Here is a 17,964-nt window from a genome sequence, read left to right on the forward strand (position 1 = left end):
TACCTAAATTTATAATTAAATATACCACATTTAGAAGCTAAAGCTCTTTGTTTGACAGCAATATTTCACTTTAATACTGAGGAGCAAAGCTCACCTTTGTTTGAAGAAGATATTGTAGTCAATAATTCAAGAAAGCTAGATGCAAATCCTTCTTCCTGAACACAGTCTCTTTGGTATGTGACTTTACATTGTTTTCATGCACTTTTGCTGAGTATTGTAAAGATAGTATATAGTAGCAAATTGCAGAAAGGAAAAAGTAAACATAAATACTTGTTATGTTAAATAAGACCTCCGTCTGTCGAAAATTCGTGATTGTATATGAAAACATAATGATGGTGAACCGAACACAGTAGCCCGCATCTCATGGTCGTGCGGTAGCGTTCTGGCTTCCCACGCCCGGGTTCCCGGGTTCGATTCCCGGCGGGGTCAGGGATTTTCTCTGCCTCGTGATGGCTGGGTGTTGTGTGCTGTCCTTAGGTTAGTTAGGTTTAGGTAGTTCTAAGTTCTAGGGGACAGCAGTTGAGTCCCATAGTGCTCAGAGCCATTTGAACCATTTGAACCGAACACAGTATTTGTTGGATTATTAAGCTGCTGTTCATATGTTGGGTGATCAATGAGCAGCATGTCAACTTACAGTGCTGTAAACCCTGATCACATGTGGTTTCATTTACAGATATGTATCAAACTTCAGTAATGTTGCAGTGCATTGTGCTTCTCTAGAAAACTGACTTTTTTCTTCTTCTACATTTTAACTCAGTTACTAACATCAGAAAAACATGAATAAATGTGTATTACCACTTTTTATAATTTTTGATACATTTGGTAAGTAGTAGTGTTATAGAAAATTATTGTGCTCATATTTTGAATTGCTGATGTGAAGAGGCAACCATTGCATTGTCCTCTTACTTCATCCTCGATGTTTCATGTTTCAGTGACATAGCTTCAGATTGTGTATTCGGTCTGTTGTGATTCAGTTTATTGTCACTCACAAATTAATAGTAATGAGATTACTTATTGTTGTAACAGGTTGAGACGTCACAGAGCATGATAAGAATTGTGGGCCTGTCAGCAACGTTACCAAACTATTTAGACGTGGCTCGCTTTCTGAGAGTTAACCCACACAAAGGACTGTTCTATTTCGACTCTCGTTTCCGTCCTGTCCCATTGGGAATGACTTTTATTGGTGTGAAGGCAATTAAACCACTAGAACAAATGCTTGAGATGGATAATATCTGCTATGATAAAGTGGTAGATATGGTGCAGAAAGGACATCAGGTAGGTACAAATGGATGGATTCTGATATACAATAAAATGTGTAGACGCAATGTCTTCAACACATCTTATGTCTATGAAGTAGATAATTGTGCTGTTAAATTTATTATTAATAATATTTGTTGTATGAAGATAGAGTAGCATAAATATTTTTCAGATAATTTTTTTCTTTTGTGATTCTGTGTTTAGTTTTTGCTTTTTTCTGTTAACCTCAGTGGGGTGATGGCCTTTCAACATTTTCACCATTTGTGTATGACGAATAATTTTTAGAAAACTTGCTTACTAATTCCTCATGTTTGTCCCACTGACTAATTCCTCATGTTTGTCCTACTGACTAATTCCTCATGTTTGTCCCGCTGCTGCTATAGGTTATGGTATTTGTACATGCCCGTAATGCAACTGCTCGACTAGCAAATGTGCTAAAAACATTGGCTGGACAACGTGGTCATTTGAAGATATTTGAACCACCTGATACTGGTGCTGCTGGATCGGCAAGGAATGCCTTGAACCGTAGCAGAAATAAGCAACTGGCAGAATTATTTGCAGCAGGGTTTTCGATCCATCACGCTGGAATGCTTCGAGAGGATAGGTAAAGTATTTAGTACTGTGTTTGGATTATTTCGAAAATTGCATTTATTGTTACAGTCTTTTCTTTTGTGTGTAAGGATGTATTAGAATATTTTTTTCACTTCATTAAACACCAAAAGGAAACTATACTCATTGCAACTCATTTGAAATCACACTGAAAAATGTCACAGAAGTACAGGTGGTTATGATTAAACTGCAGCTCCTGACAGAGGTCCAGTGTGGACTGTAATTATCATATGGCAGCAAAACTGGGAACACCTCCAACATGTTAATGCTGAACAAATTTATGCTGGAAAATAAATTAGTTCCAGTTGTGGCCACCAGGTCCAAATCTGGTGCTGTACACTCTTTGTATGACAGTATGACGATGACACTTTCATTTGACAAGCTACAATGTGAAAAAGTAGCATGGCTATCAAAACAGAGACCGTATGCTGTTAGTTAAACTGTTTTATGTCAACGGCAGCTGTTACAATATTGCATTGAGAGAGTATCGCTGACTGAAAGGTCTGAGGAGAGACCAGATGTCATTAAATGGTTTAAAGAAGATGATAATGAAATTCAGAAACACGTGTGAGCTTGGTGTGGCACCTGGAAGAGGAGGGCATCTTATCACAGTGGAAGTTATTGATGAGATCACTGTTGCTCAAACTGACCATCAGCTGTACCCCTGGTAGTGCTAGTGCTCACATAGTGTCACGAGAATTGTGCATCTCATGCCTGAACAGCACAGAAAGTTTTGCTGTCTATATTATTCTGGTACCCATACAAGATCCAGACGGTGCAGCAATGAAACCTCATGATCTGTAGCAACATTGTGAATTAGCTCTTTGTCAATAAAATTCTTCTGGGTTCGAGGCCGCATTGTCAACTATAAAATTCAGACGTTTCGGCGACTGTTGCAAGGCGCCTTCCTCAGGGTGTATTGCTAACTGCTGAATGAACACTAGTTTGGTTACTTATATATTAGTTTGAGGAGGAATTTTAGGGAGCCTATAGAAACAGCCAAGCGACTCGACAGTGTGAATAGAGACGATGGATACCGACTTCCAGCATTGTGGTTGCCAGCAGTGACAGCTTTGCGGAAGGACAGCTCTCGCAAAGCAACAGGCGCGTGGTAGGTCGCAGCGGCGGAGGGTACAGAGTGCTGACACGCCCTAGTTGATACTGGGCAGTTAGTAAACAACACTAAGCTGCAGTCGCCACTCAGTTTCGTATTCGCCGATTTCAACCAGTGGCAAGCAAAAAAGGAAACTCCAATGGAAAACGCTGATTTCCACCAATGACAACAGGTAATGCAAAGACCAATAAAATGAACTCCTAATACCCTTCCTTCTCTCCTTCATATTCAATGACAGCACTTCTCCATAGTATATAAGTAACCAAAATAGTGCTCATTTAGCAGTTTAGCAATACACCATGAGGAGGGCACCTTGCAATAGTCACTAAAACGTCAGAATTTTATAGTTGACAATGCGGCCTCAAACCCAGAGGAATTTTATTGTCTGTGACAGTGGCTGCAGAAGCCTACATTTAGACTTAGCTCTTTGGTTTCTGGCACAGATCAAAGTTGATGACATGTGGCTGGACAATATTCTGTGAACTGATTGTGCACATTTTACACTCCGGTGTGCAGTGAATACACGTAACTGCCAAATTTGGGGTACTGTTAAATGGTGCATTGTGCATGAAGAGCCACAGAATTCACCGTGTATGACTGTGCGGTGTGGATTCACAAGTGCCTTTATCCTCAATCCATTCTTCTGTGAAGAGAATAGTACCCAGAGGGCCTGTCAGGTGTACCATGGCATCTGCATGATACTGACACCAGCTTGTACAGCTCTATGTGGAAAACACTGTATTGAAGCAAGATGGGGCAACATCTCATGTCGCTCACCCTGTGAAAGATCTGCTTAATGCAACCATCCATCAACATGTTATCGCCACAAATTTTCCAGATGCATTGCCTGCAAGATCACTTGATCCGAACATGTGACTTTTGGCTCTGGGAATATCTAAAAGAAAGCATTTACCTGGGACACATTCGATCTCTGCCTAATCTGAAGGCCAGTATACACATACATATTGCTGAGATTCTACTGGAACTGCTGTGATCCCATTGACACCTACAGTGCTCACATTGAACAAGCTGTATAAGCAGTGGTTAATAATAGAATCAACATTATGCCTTTCTCATTTATTTAAACTTTTCTGCCCACATTCGATTCCTAATCCATTACATATGGCAACACTTCTATACATATTTCTTGCATTGACAGTACTAGATTTGCAGCACTTGGTGGCCGAGATTGGAACTAATTTTATTTTCAGAGTAAATCAGTTCCTCATTAATGCATTAGCATATCTACCAAGTTTCATGGCCATACAATGATTACAGCCCCCATTGGAACTCCATGAGTAGCTGCATTTTTATTGTAACCACCTGGTTCATAACTTGATGACACTGCACTACTTCCATAATGATAAAGATGCTACTTGAATGCTCTTATGAAAGGTATGACATAATGAAAGTGATTTGAAACAGAGAATTGAAACATCTCAAATCTTAAGGATGTCGCTCCAATTAGGAGACTGTAAATATTTTCATTACGTATGCTCAATAATCCTTGCAAGAGTTCACATTACTGTGTTCATCGTAATTTCCATTTTGTAATGTAAATTATCATAGGGCCATCTTGTAAGTATTGTTGGTAGACAGTTCTATTCTGTTGGTTGTACAAGAAAGATATTGTTTGTTTTTCATATTAGTTGGGTATGTTTGTTGTAGTTTTATTTATTTGTGGTTAAGTGTCTGCTATTTAAAATGAATTAAAATCTCCTTCATTGCATACTAATGTAACATTAACCATAGATTTTCACACTTATTCCCTAAGAAAAGTGTCATAAAACTCCCCCTCCTCCTCCTCCAACCTGCCCCCCCCCCCCCCCCCCTTTTCCATTTTAGGATGTCATCACCTCTTGAGTCATTCAGCAGCAGTTCTCTGTTCCTAGCAATTCTTTGATGTCTTGATAACATCTGACCAGGTGACTGTTTTTATTAGACTTTGGTTCTTTATTTTCAGTATCTTTGTTGCTTCAGTTTCATGTCACCATCTCCTGTATTCTCATTACCTATTTGCAGCTTCTTCTATTATTTGTTTTTGTAGTATGTGGTTCCAAAGTATTGATCTTCTCATGTTATTGTTATTTTAATAGTGGCATATAATGCCTTTGTCTTCTTCTTTGTGCAGTACAGTAATGAATTCTTATTCCATTTTATGTACAATATCTTTAAATTCTTCTTCTTGCCTCCAGAAGCTTCTATCTTGTGCTGCTTCCTGCCAATTATTTACATGCATCCTGCTGCATGTTGTTTAAATTTTATTTACCCACATATGTCTGGGTCTCCCCCTTGGTCTCATACCAAATGACTGCTCTGTAAATATTCTTGAAACTACACTACTGGCCATTAAAATTGCTACACCACGAAGATGACGTGCTACGGATGCGAAATTTAACCAACAGGAAGAAGATGCTGTGATATGCCAATGATATGCCAATACTTAGCTTTTCAGAGCATTCACACAAGATTGGCGCCAGTGGCGACACCTACAACGTGTTGACATGAGGAAAGTTTCCAACCGATTTCTCACACACAAACAGCAGTTGACCGGCGTTGCATGGTGAAACGTTGTTGTGATGCCTCGTGTAAGGAGGAGAAATGCGTACCATCACATTTCTGACTTTGATAAAGGTCGGATTGAAGCCTATTGCGATTGCAGTTTATCGTATTGCGACATTGCTGCTCGCGTTGGTCGAGATACAATGACTGTTGGCAGAATATGGAATCGGTGGGTTCAGGAGGGTAATATGGAATACCGTGCTGGATCCCAACACCCTCGTATCACTAGCAGTCGAGATGACAGGCATCTTATCTGCATGGCTCTAACAGATCGTGCAGCCATGTCTCAATCCCTGAGTCAACAGATGGGGACATTTGCAAGACAACAACCATCTGCATGAACAGTTCGATGACGTTTGCATCAGCATGGACTGTCAGCTCGGAGACCATGGCTGCGGTTACCCTTGTCGCTGCATCACAAACAGGAGCGCCTGCTATGGTGTACTCAACGACGAACCTGGGTGCACAAATGGCAAAACATCATTTTTCAGATGAATCCAGGTTCTGTTTACAGCATAATGGTGGTTGCATCTGTGTTTGGCGACATCGCGGTGTATGCACATTGGAAGCATGTATTCGTCATTGCCATACTGGTGTATCACATGGCGTGATGGTATGGGGTGCCATTGGTTACATGTCTCAGTCACCTTTTGTTCACATTGACGGCACTTTGAACAGTGGACGTTACATTTCAGATATGTTATGACCTGTGGCTCTACCCTTCATTTGATCCCTGTGAAACCCAACATTTCAGCACGATAATGCATGACCACATGTTGCAGGTCCTGTACGGGCCTTTCTGGATACAGAAAATGTTAGACTGCTGCCCTGGCCATCACATTTTCCAGATCTCTCAACAATTGAAAACGTCTGGTCAATGGTGGCCGAGCAACTGGCTCGTCACAATACGCCAGTCACTACTCTTGATGAACTGTGGTATCTCATTGAAGCTGCATGGGCAGCTGTACCTGTACACGCCATCCAAGCTCTGTTTGACTCAATGCCCAGGCATATCAAGACCGTTATTACGGCCAGAGGTGATTGTTCTGGGTACTGATTTCTCAGGATCTATGCACCCAAATTGTGTGAAAATGTAATCACATGTCAGTTCTAGTATAATATATTTGTCCAATGAATACCCGTTTATCATCTGTATTTCTTCTTGGTGTAGCAATTTTAATGGGCAGTAGTGTACTTGATCCTTTTTCATTCTCATCACTTGGCCTGCCCATCGAAGTTTTCTCTAATTTATTGTTCTGTTATTGTTGCTTGTTACGATAGCACATGCATTTCTGTGTTGTCTCTTCCCTTCCAGATTTGTGATTCATTATGATTCTGTGGACCAAAGATTTTCCTGTAAACTTCATTTTCAAATATTTGTAACTGGTACTCTCCCATTGTAATTAAACCTGCTACATAGGTTAGGACTGGTTGTATGATTGTGTTATATAGCTTCATTTTAATTTTCCTTGTCGGTAGGACCTTGTGGCGCAGTGGTCATCATACTGGACTAGCATTTGGGAGGACGACATTTTGAACCTGCGTCTGGTCATCCTGATGTAGATTTTCTGTGCTTTAGGAAATCACTTCATGCAGATACTGGGATGGTTCCTTTGAAAGGGCATGTCTGATTTCCTTTCCCATCCTTCCCTATTCCAAGCTTGTGCTCCATCTCTAATGACATGCTCTGTCCTTAATGACCTGATTGTCAATGGGACATTAAACACAATTCTCTTCCTCCTCCCTCCCACCTTGTCATTAGTTTACACCCTAGAAGCCTTTGTATGGAGTAGTAAGCTCTATTAGCATTTTTCAGTCTCATTTTCACTTCTGTTTGCTTCTGATTTTGTTCATTTATCATTACATCCAGAAATTTGCATTTGAATTTGATTGCCGATTGGTTGTTTAGTTAGTTGGGTATTTGTTTAGTTTTGTATTCCATGGAGCAGTTGCACAATAAATTGCAATGATGTGGCACAAGTCATTTTCCATTCACATTGCACACTAATTTGTAAATATGTCTACGTAGTGAAACATTTATATGTTTATTTTGTTGTTATTGTTGTTATTATTATTATTATTATTATTATTATTATTAAATATACTGATGCAAGTTAGTTATAACTACCCACCACCCTTGATACATTACAATAATAAAAATTCTTCTACAGAATAGGAGTAGTTCTCAAGGACAAACCTTATCAGTTTTATTAGATACGATGGGTTGTCTTGTTCACGTCTTCATATTTTAACTTTCATATATTTTGTTTTCTGATCATTTATTTTTAGGCCAAGTTTGGGTGCTTCTTCTATGAGCTCCATAAATAACTGTCTAACCTCTATTTCACTTTTTCCAACGAGCACTATATCATCAGCATAAACTAAAACCTTAACTTTATTTCTTTGAATGATCATGATCCAAGCAGGTTCTAGTTTGAGTTTCATCACAACTCTCTCCCAAGGCCACACCGGAGAGAAGAGGGAACAGAGCGTCTCCCTTAGTCCAGTTCTGTTTTTAAAATTTATTCCATTAAACAAAAGCCTACTTGTGTTATCATCCAAGCTCATTTTACAGAAAATTGTAATTAGAATGCCATGCATTCCATGGGGTTTCCCTGTGAATTTAATCATAAGATTTCATAAAATTAATGAACAAATAACCATATAGCGGAGATGTTGAGTTGCAGACCGGCATAACATAAAGATTACTGAACACACAAGCCTTCAGGGAAAAGGCCTTCTTGGAAAATAGAACCACTCCCCCAAACACACGCGCACACACACACACACACACACACACACACACACACGCACGCGTACACGTACACATGACCACTGTGTCTAGCTGCTGGGGCCAGACTGCAAGCAACTGCACATGATGGGAGAAGCAATCTGGGTGGTGGGAATAGCTGGGGCGGGGAGGGGGAGAAAGAGAAGGGTGCATGTGGGGGACAGTAAAGTGCTGTTTGTGGGAGCATACAGGGGCATGATGGAGAAAGAGTACAGCAGCTATGTGCAGTCGGGAGGTTAGATGTCGGGGGGGCGGAAAAGGAACGAAGTAAAAAGACAGTGGATGTGGTTGTGGAATAGAAGGCTGCGGAATGGGAACAGGGAAGGAATAGCTGGTTGAAAGACAAGGTTAAGGCCCGGAAGATTACAGGAACATAGGATATATTGCATGGAGAGTTCCCACCTGTGCAATTCACAAAATCTGGTGTTGTTTGAAAGGATCTAGATGGTACAGGCTGTGAAGCAGTTGTTAAAATGAAGAACGTTGTGTTGGGCAATGTGCTTAGTAACTGGGTGGTCCAGCTGTTTCTTGGCCACAGTTTGTCAGTGGCCATTCATGCAGACACACAGCTTGTTGGCTGTCGCACCCATGTAGAACACAGTCTTGAGGCAAAGGGTTGGGAGCAGGAGTGTTCGGTCACAAGCATCACCTATCCCATCAAAGGCAGGGCTACCTGTGAAACCAGTCATGTGGTCTACAAGCTAAGCTGTAACCATTGTGCTTCATTCTACATGGGCATACCAACCAACAAGCTGGCTGTCTGCATTAATGGCCACTGACAAACTGTGGCCAAGAAAGAACTGGACCACCTAGTTCTGAGCAAACTGCCAAGTACAACATTCTTCATTTTAATGACTGCTTCATGGGCTGTGCCATCTGGATCCTTCCAACCAACACCAGCTTTTCTGAACTGCGCAGGTGGGAACTCTCCCAACAAATATATCCTATGCTCCTGTAACCTTCCTGACCTTTACCTCTGTTAGTCATTGTCCTTCACACACCTATTCCCTTCCCTGTTCCCATTCCACAACCTTCTATTACAAAATCGCATTCACTGTCTGTTTACTTCCCTCCTTTTCAGCCCCCCCACCATCTAACCTCCCTACTGCGCCTGTGTACCCTACAATCTCTACATCTCATCCCTGTATGCTCCCAGAAACTGCACTTTACCGTCCCCTACGCACAGCCAGCTCTCGCTCCCTCTCCCCGGACAGCTACCTCCATCACCCAGGTTGCTTCTCCCATCATTTGCAGTTGCTTGCAGTCTGCTCCCAGCTGTCAGAGACAGTGGTAATGCATGTGTGTATGTTGTCCAATTTGGAAGAAGACCTTCTGGCCAAAAGCTTAGGTGTTTAGTAGCCTTTTTGTTGTGCCTGTCTGCTACTCACCATCTCCACCATATGGCAAGTAGCAATATATCCTTTTCATAATATTGTCATTATTCCGTCCCGGATTTTCCATTGTCCAGTGAACAAGTAATATATTTTTTTGTTTAAATTCCCATACTTTTTCTTTTATTTTTCTGATTATCAAATATATTGCCACTACTAGATATATTTCTACAAAAGCTATTTTCTCCATATGGTTTCAAGTGATTTCGCAGTAAATAAGGTGGTTTTTTCCAGGTCCCTGGTTGAAAAATATTTTGGATCCGGGCTAATAAAGGTTCTTGTCTGTACATCAACATTAGCATGGGGAGTAAATTTGCCAGCACATGCAGTTATAATAAGGGTGAGCTATTGACTTACTTTCTACACACATTGCTCTGCCAATATGCAAACAAGAATATTCAGTATTTATATAACTAGCTGCAATTGTGTCTTTATATGTTAAGTATTCCTTGAAATACATTTGTTAATCAGGTTAACTGATTTCTTTTTAGGGAACAGAAATATATGATGCAAAGCAGGGATCTTTTGTCGACCTGGGAATCTTGGACGTACTGCAGATTTTTGGTCGCGCGGGTCGTCCACAGTTTGATAAGTCTGGACATGGAACGATAATAACCTCACATGACAAACTGGCTCACTACTTATCTCTGCTTACTAACCAGTTTCCTATTGAAAGCAGTTTCATAAAATTTCTTGCTGATAATCTCAATGCTGAAGTAAGTATCATCCTTAGAAACTGCACATTATTTATCTCAATCACCTCAGGCAAAACTTGGAGAACATATGGCTGTATAAGTTAAACAAATTTTTTCAGTTTATAGGTACATTTTTTGGCTTGTCTTTGTTTTGGACTTAGTAGAGTTTCACGTTATACACAAATTTTATGAAGAGGCTTGTTTGATGGTTTTTTTTTTTTTATGAGTGACTGCCAGGTAGAATTGTCTAAATAATCATGCTTTATTTCTGGATACAGTGTAGCAATTTGGGTTTGGAACACATTGTAAAAGGTGGCTTATTATTGTCTTTTTTTTATGGTTTACGTAGCATGTTGTAGTACATGTCAAGAACATCATATTTATTATTCGACCATATAGGGATCATCTTGTCAGTGATACTTATGTATTCTGTTACAATACAAAGTGTATGTATTATGTAGGTTGTCAACAATTTTACACAAGGACAGGAGATAAACATCTTTTTTTTTTTTTTTTTTAACAGAAGTGAAGATGAATAAGAAAGGGGGGCAGGGGGGGGGGGGGGGAGAAGAGAAGAGAGAGTGTTAGCTGCTTTGGCCCTCATGTTGGTCTTTGTGTAAAATTGTTGACAACCTACATGATACTTTTATGTCGTACTCAAACATTCCATCTAAGTGTTGATCCTGTATGGTCGTACAGTGAATATTGATGTGTTTGAGGTGTATTATGACATGCAATGTAACTGATTTCAAAAGGACCATAATGAATCATTTGACAGTGACTGCATAGTTGAAACTGCAGTAGTGTATCAAGAAGGAAATAACAGTCAGATGGCAAAAGAACTATAATTTGGACTAGGCTTGTTTCAATTTGTATGTATAGCTTTATATGTATGTAACTTCTTTTCTGAATAAATTTGCAGCTGTAACACTGTTTCAGGTGATTATGTACAGCAAATGGCACTTAACTTTTCACCCAAAATAACTTCTGATATGTTACAAATATTGATAATCTCTTTTGAAGAAGACAAATAATGAGGAGCAGCCCATGAAACAAACACCATTGTGTTTTCACAACTTATGCTCGTGAGCTGCTGCTGCTGCTGCTGCTACCACCCAGAAGTTTACATCATATAATGTGTAACATTAACCTCACGCATCACTTGCCTCAACAGTACTAATTTCTGTGGAAAGTGGAGTGAATGTCTGGATGGCGTACCATTTAAATGGCTGCAACAGGAGCATAAAAGTCCTCATATTCAATGTATTTTCGCTGAGTAATTTCCGATTGACCCTTCAGGATAGTTATATCACTATATTCGTCTCGTGCACATATACTACTGTTCTGGCACACAAAAAAATTAGTCTCCCCCCTCCCCCAAAAAGGGAAGAAAGAAGTTGACGACAATCTAGGTGATGAATAAAGTTTTGAAAACATATTAGTCTTTGTTTTAGGAGCCCCTGGCCATTATTTGTCTATTTGAAGGAAGATTACAAATATCTTTGGTAGACGAAAGCTGTTTGAAGCAAAAAAGTTAAGGTCTTCACACTGCATAAAAGTTTCCACATTCATAATTCTTGATATGTATGGCACCATGACCCCAATGGCCATATGGCTGCATGGGTGATACAGAAGGGTACTGAATGAAAGGGAACCTTGTAAAGGAGAACCTGGCATGTCAAAATTGGAAATGTGGGAAGTAGTCGATTTAATCAACAATAAATAACATTTTATAAAATTGAGAGAAGGGAGCAGCCTTATCAAGTGAGAATATGAAGGATACCTTGGATGCAAATAAAAATCAAAACGAGACAAAAGAACTTGCAGAGAAGATAAATAAGAAAACTGAGCAAGAGTCACAGCTCAGTAAGTCTTTCTCATTGCCTCTGTCACAGAATGCTGCAGGTGTTACAATGCAATGTGCAGAACTGCAGTTGTGAATAATAATATCAGATCATTTGTGGAACAGTTAGGAGACATTTATTTACTGGTCAGAAATTTCATGATAAAATCTATGTTGTTTTTATTCTAAGTGCAAATTTGTTGCAGTGATAATTATTTTAAATTTTGTATATTTCTGCATCCCAGGTCATGTTTGCTTTTTCAGGTTGTGTTGGGTACCATCTCAAATGTATCTGAAGCAGTTAATTGGCTGAGTTACACGTACTTGTATGTACGCATGCGTATGAACCCCCAGGTTTATGGGATAAATTATCAAGATGTAATGGTAAGTCAGCTGAATACAATCATTTACTAAATTGTCTGATTTAATAGCCATTCAACAGTAACAGTTTTTATGTGTTGCTTGAGACTTTCCCAATGAACTAGTTATAGGTGTTTTTCTCAGATGAGACATCGGATTTTATTGTTAAATTTCCATATTTCATCGGCGCAACTGGCATGCTACTGGGCTGTGACCAAAGCCTCCTGTGTATGCCAGCTTAAGAAGAAACCACACAACTGAATTTGGCACATTCACAGCTGCACAGTTTCTTCTTGTACTGGCAGTATGTTTGCCATACCTGAAGTTGACAGTCAGTTATGCTGATGAAATAATGTGGAAATTTCATGATGTCATCTGATGCCTTGGCCAAGAACAATATCTGCAGCATTTTTTTATATGCAGGCAATTTACCAGAACAACACACTACTGTGATTGTTAGGCTCAACCTTCTGCTCTTTCAGTACTTTAAAGAAGTATTCCATCATCTTTCAGGGCGACTGGAACAAACTAGGGAAACTATAAGCATGATTAAACTAGACTGTAAAGACAGAAGAATAATTAAAGAACTATACAAAGAACAAACAACGATATTACAGAGAAGGAATGAATTAACAGAAGTTAGAATTATTAAAAGTGTTAGAAGGTGATCCAATCCGTCCCCATCCCTATTCACCATCAGTAGGGAACAGGCAGTAATGAATGCAAAAAATACTGTACAGGTATGAGCATAAATGGTGAAAGAAGCAGGATGACACAGCTGTGATAGTTCCAGATGAAAGGGCTCTCCAAAGAATCTTGGGAGCTATTGACACAGTCGAAATTATCTCAAAAAAGAGAGAGACAGAATTACTTGTGTGCTCGAAGGAACCAGAAGAAATAAGCATTAAAATTAGAGTGCAAAGAAAATAAAACAGAAAAGACTATAAAATATTTAGGAAGTAAGGTAACTGGGGACAGAAGAAGCAAATAAGTCATAAAGAAACACAAAAGCAATGTTTATAAATAAAAGAAAAATGACTTGTCAAACAACATAAATATATAAGTGTGGGGAAAAATGGTAAAGAGTAGCACTGTATGACTGTGAATGTGCTCTTGGAGACACCTGTTGTAGACTAAATAGGCAAATAAAAAACTACCAGCCAGCAAATTCTGCTAAGAACTGACAAAGAGAGGTTATGTAGGGGAACAATAGAGAAAAGAAGACAAGTGGATTGGTCACATGATACTACAAACCATTCCAGTGTAAATATCATAGAAGGAACATTAAAAGAGAAGATAGCATGAAGAGACAGCAACTGGCATTTTTTAAAATCATCTTCTTCTTCTTCTTCTTCTTCATCATCATGCATGATGGCCTCTGTAGGACCACAGGCAGCCCCTTTGTGGACTGCATTTTCTTCTTCTCATCCCAAAACCTCTTCATCCATTCTCTTCTTCTCTCCTGCTCTTCTTTCGAGATCTTCAGTATCCACTTCTCTTTTCTGTCACTGATCTCCAGCACATTGGTTGGATTGTACTTGGCTCTCCAATTTTCCGTTCCTTCCACCTTGATTTCCAGTTCCAACCAATTCCTCCGGACTTCAACTACCTATTTGGTTCTTTTTTTTTTCTCTTGCCCTCCCTGTTGTTTGCCATACTTCTTTTGTCATTGTATCCATACTCATCCTAAAATCTTGCCCTTTTCCATCTGATATCTCCCGATATTATCCTCATGCTCCAGTACAGTTCTTCCCTAGATCTTCATGTCCATCTCTTGCCCCCTCTTTTTGAGGCCTAGTGTCTTCTTCAGTACTGTTCTCTCTTCTTTATCCGTAGTTATGCTGTACCATTTCTTCTGAGTGTTATTGTCTCAGCCTCATATAATACTGCATTCCTCATTATTGCCTTGTAGTGTCTGATCTTTGCATTTGTAGATATATTCTTTTTATTGTATATATCTGTGGTCATACAGGAGGCTGACTTCTTCTTCACCATCTCCATTATTTCTTCATTGCTCCTGTTTCTTTCTGTTATAAATTCTCCCAGTTATGTAAATTTGTCCACCTTTTGTATGGTGCCTTCTGGTGTTTGCCAGTCCACACTGGCATTCATTGCCTTTGTATTGTTGTAACTGATCCTCAGTCCCACCCTTTTGGCTATCCTACTTAGGTTGTAGAGTTGTGTCTTTGTGTCTTAATCTGTCTTGCTTACTATTGCTACATTGTCTGCAAAGGATAGGCGCTCCATTTGGATCCCACTGTCAATGTGCATCTTCTGTATTCCCGTTTTCTCATTTATTGCTCTTCACTGTCTCCTCATTTCAGCCAGTGCTATTTGACCAAAATTAGTGACAATCCATCTCTCTGACATTCGTATTGATCTCAAACTCTACTGGTAGTGTTCCTGTGAATCTCGCCCTTGCCCTTGCCTTTGCCTCTGTGAGAACTTCTGTTATTAGTTCTGGTGTTGTGCTGACTAGTCCTCCATCCTGTAGGATCCTCCTAAGAGTCTGTCTGTTGATGGAGTCATATGCCTTCATTAAGTCCATGAAGGTTACTACAGTCTTTCGTTATTTAAGGCCCTATGTACTATAAGTTGTTTCAGGATAAATGTCTGTTTTATACATCCTTTAACCTTTCCAAACCTCATGCGATAATCTCCAACTCTACTTTTTATGTGTTCTGCTAATCTCTTGAGCAGTAGCTTCGACCGCACCTGACAGTTGATTTCTAGTATCGATATTCCTCTGCAGTTGTTTGCATCCCTCTTTCCCTCCTGATGTACTGGAACTGTGATTGCATTCTTCCATCCTTCTGGTGCTTGGAAGGCATGACTGTCTGTTGTTTGCCTCCATCCTCAATACCAGCTTGTCTTCGGTTGGTTCACAGTTCAGCAGGTCATGAAACTACCCTGCAAGTATCCTAAAGTTCTCACACTAATGGTCGGTTCCCCATTCTAATCTTGTATAAGGGGCGTTCAAAAAGAAATGAGCCAGAGGCATAATTACAGAAACCAGTACCTGTATATTAGAAGTATTGACCCTGGCTGTTGAGACACTTGTCCCACTGTGACGCAAGGCGATGAAAGGCTGTCTCATAAAATTCCTGGGGCTGTGATGTTAACCAGCTCCGCACGTACAGTTGGATGTCGTCATTTGCCCCTCAAAACATTTTTAAGGTGACATTCTTCTTTGACCAAGATGGCCTCCTTCTGATTCACTTCCTGCAGCATGGGAGAACAATGAATGCCCAGTGTTACTCGCAAACCTTGACCACCCTTCGCCAAGTGATCAAATCAAAATGACCAGGCAATCTCACCCATGAGGTCATTCTTCTCCACGAAAATGCAAAGCTTCTTATGGCCAACACAGTCATGGCACTCCAGCAGAAATTCAAATGAGAGGTTCTCAGCCACCTTCCATACAGTCCAGACCTCTCTCCCTGTGATTACGCTATTTTTGGTCCCCTTAAAAAGACTCTGAGGGGCAAACGATTCACCTCGGCCGAAGACGTCCAACTGTATGTGCGGAACTGATTAACACCGCAGCCCTGGAAATTTTATGAGACAGCCATTCGCCGCCTTGTGTCACAGTGGGACAAGTGTTTAAACAACCAGGGTCAATACTTCTAACATACAGGTACTGGTTTCTCTAATTATGCCTCCGGCCCATTTCTTTTTGGACACCCCTTATATAAACAGTTCTCTGCCTCTGTATCCCGTCATTCTTTCTTAATTTCCCAGTAGCCTCTGTTGTTGTTTTTCTTAAAGTTGTTCAGAACCTCATCCAGTTCCTGCTTCATCCTCTGTCTTCTAGTCCATTTTAATGTTCTGGCCACTTCCTACCTTCTTAGAAAAACCTCCTTCTTTGTGGGTCCTTCTTGCCATTAGTCTCTCTAGGCTTCCCTCTACATCTTTCTCACAGTCCTTGTCCCACCAGCAATGTTTCTTTTTTCTTTCCTTCCTTACCCATAGTTCATCTGTCTACATGATTCTGGTAGCTTTATTTGTCTGTGGCTGTCTACACCTGTTTGGAATCCAACGGCACTTGACTTCTGTAGGATAGTGATCTCATTATATCCTTGTGTTCTTCTTGACCTTGGTGTTCAAGATCTCTTTAGTGTCTGTCTGACTGATTGCTGTGTGATCAATTTGGAATTCCCAAAGTGAGTGTGAGGACTTGCCCATGCCTTTTTCTTATTCCTTTTAAGCAATGGAATTGATTGCACAATTGCCAGTCTGCTGTTGACCAAGGTTGACACAAGCTGGCATTGAGATAGAAAGCGTGTGTGAGATTGGAGTGGAATTCAGATGGCATGGGCTATGAAGCAGTTATTGAATTCAAGCATGGCATGTTTCCCAGCTTGCTGCATGCTGTGATCAAATAAACACATCAAAAAAAAAGTTTTGCATCACCCCAGTTCCCAGAACTCCTGAAGATAGACATTGACTGTGGATATTGTATCACAGACACAGTCCCTTTGACTGTTCAGAGATGTCACTAAACCCACCCAAATATATAAACAACCATGCGTGAGCAGCACCTATTAGACAGAGGGGGTCTGACAGCCGATCAGTTCCAGTCATTCCATCAGGAGGGAGGTACACGGCTCGTGTTGTCTGTAGTTCAACCATGCCTAGATGGTCAATACCGCAGTTTGATCGCGTCTGCATTGTTACTTTGTGCCAAGAAGGGCTTTCAACAAGGTAAGTGTCCATTCGTCTTGGAATGAACCAAAGCAATGTTGTTTGGACATGGAGGAAATACAGAGAGACAGGAACTGCTGCTGACATGCCTCGCTCAGGCTGCCCAAGGGCTACTACTGCAGTGGATGATTGCTACCTATGGATTGTGGGTCAGAAGAACCCTGACAGCAACACCACCATGTTGAATAATACTTTCCATGCAGCCACAGGACGTCGTGTTACACCTCAAACTGTGTGCAATAGGCTACATGATGCGCAACTTCACTCCCAACGTCCATGGCGATTCCATCTTTGCAACCACGACACCATGCAGCGCGGTACAGGTGGGCCCAGAAACATGCGGAATGGACCGCTCATGATTGGCATCACATTCTCTTCACCGATGAGTGTCACATGTGCCTTCAACCAGAAAATCATCGGAGATGTGTTTGGAGGCAACCCAGTCAGGCTGAACGCCTTAGACACAATGTCTATTTAGTGCAGCAAGGTGGAAGTTCCCTGCTGTTTTGGGGTGGCATTATGTGAGGCCAACATACGCCGCTGGTGGTCATAGAAGGCACCATAACGGCTGTACCATATGTGAATGCCATCCTCCAACCAATAGTGCAGCCATATCGGCAGCATATTGGCGAGGCATT

The 17,964-nt window shown here is 40.6% G+C and overlaps 1 protein-coding gene across 1 annotated transcript in view; it reads left to right on the forward strand.

The window, feature by feature from the left end:
* Positions 1 to 17,964, forward strand: part of LOC126418509 (activating signal cointegrator 1 complex subunit 3) — a 238,365-nt gene that overhangs the window by 81,442 nt on the left and 138,959 nt on the right. The window contains exons 13-17 of the mRNA XM_050085303.1: positions 1,027 to 1,275; positions 1,641 to 1,861; positions 9,959 to 10,064; positions 10,216 to 10,440; positions 12,527 to 12,646. Coding sequence (XP_049941260.1) covers positions 1,027 to 1,275; positions 1,641 to 1,861; positions 9,959 to 10,064; positions 10,216 to 10,440; positions 12,527 to 12,646 — 921 coding nt within the window. The remainder of the gene's footprint in view (positions 1 to 1,026; positions 1,276 to 1,640; positions 1,862 to 9,958; positions 10,065 to 10,215; positions 10,441 to 12,526; positions 12,647 to 17,964) is intronic.

The sequence above is a fragment of the Schistocerca serialis genome, chromosome 9 (assembly GCF_023864345.2).
Source record: "Schistocerca serialis cubense isolate TAMUIC-IGC-003099 chromosome 9, iqSchSeri2.2, whole genome shotgun sequence".
Lineage (NCBI taxonomy): Eukaryota > Metazoa > Arthropoda > Insecta > Orthoptera > Acrididae > Schistocerca > Schistocerca serialis.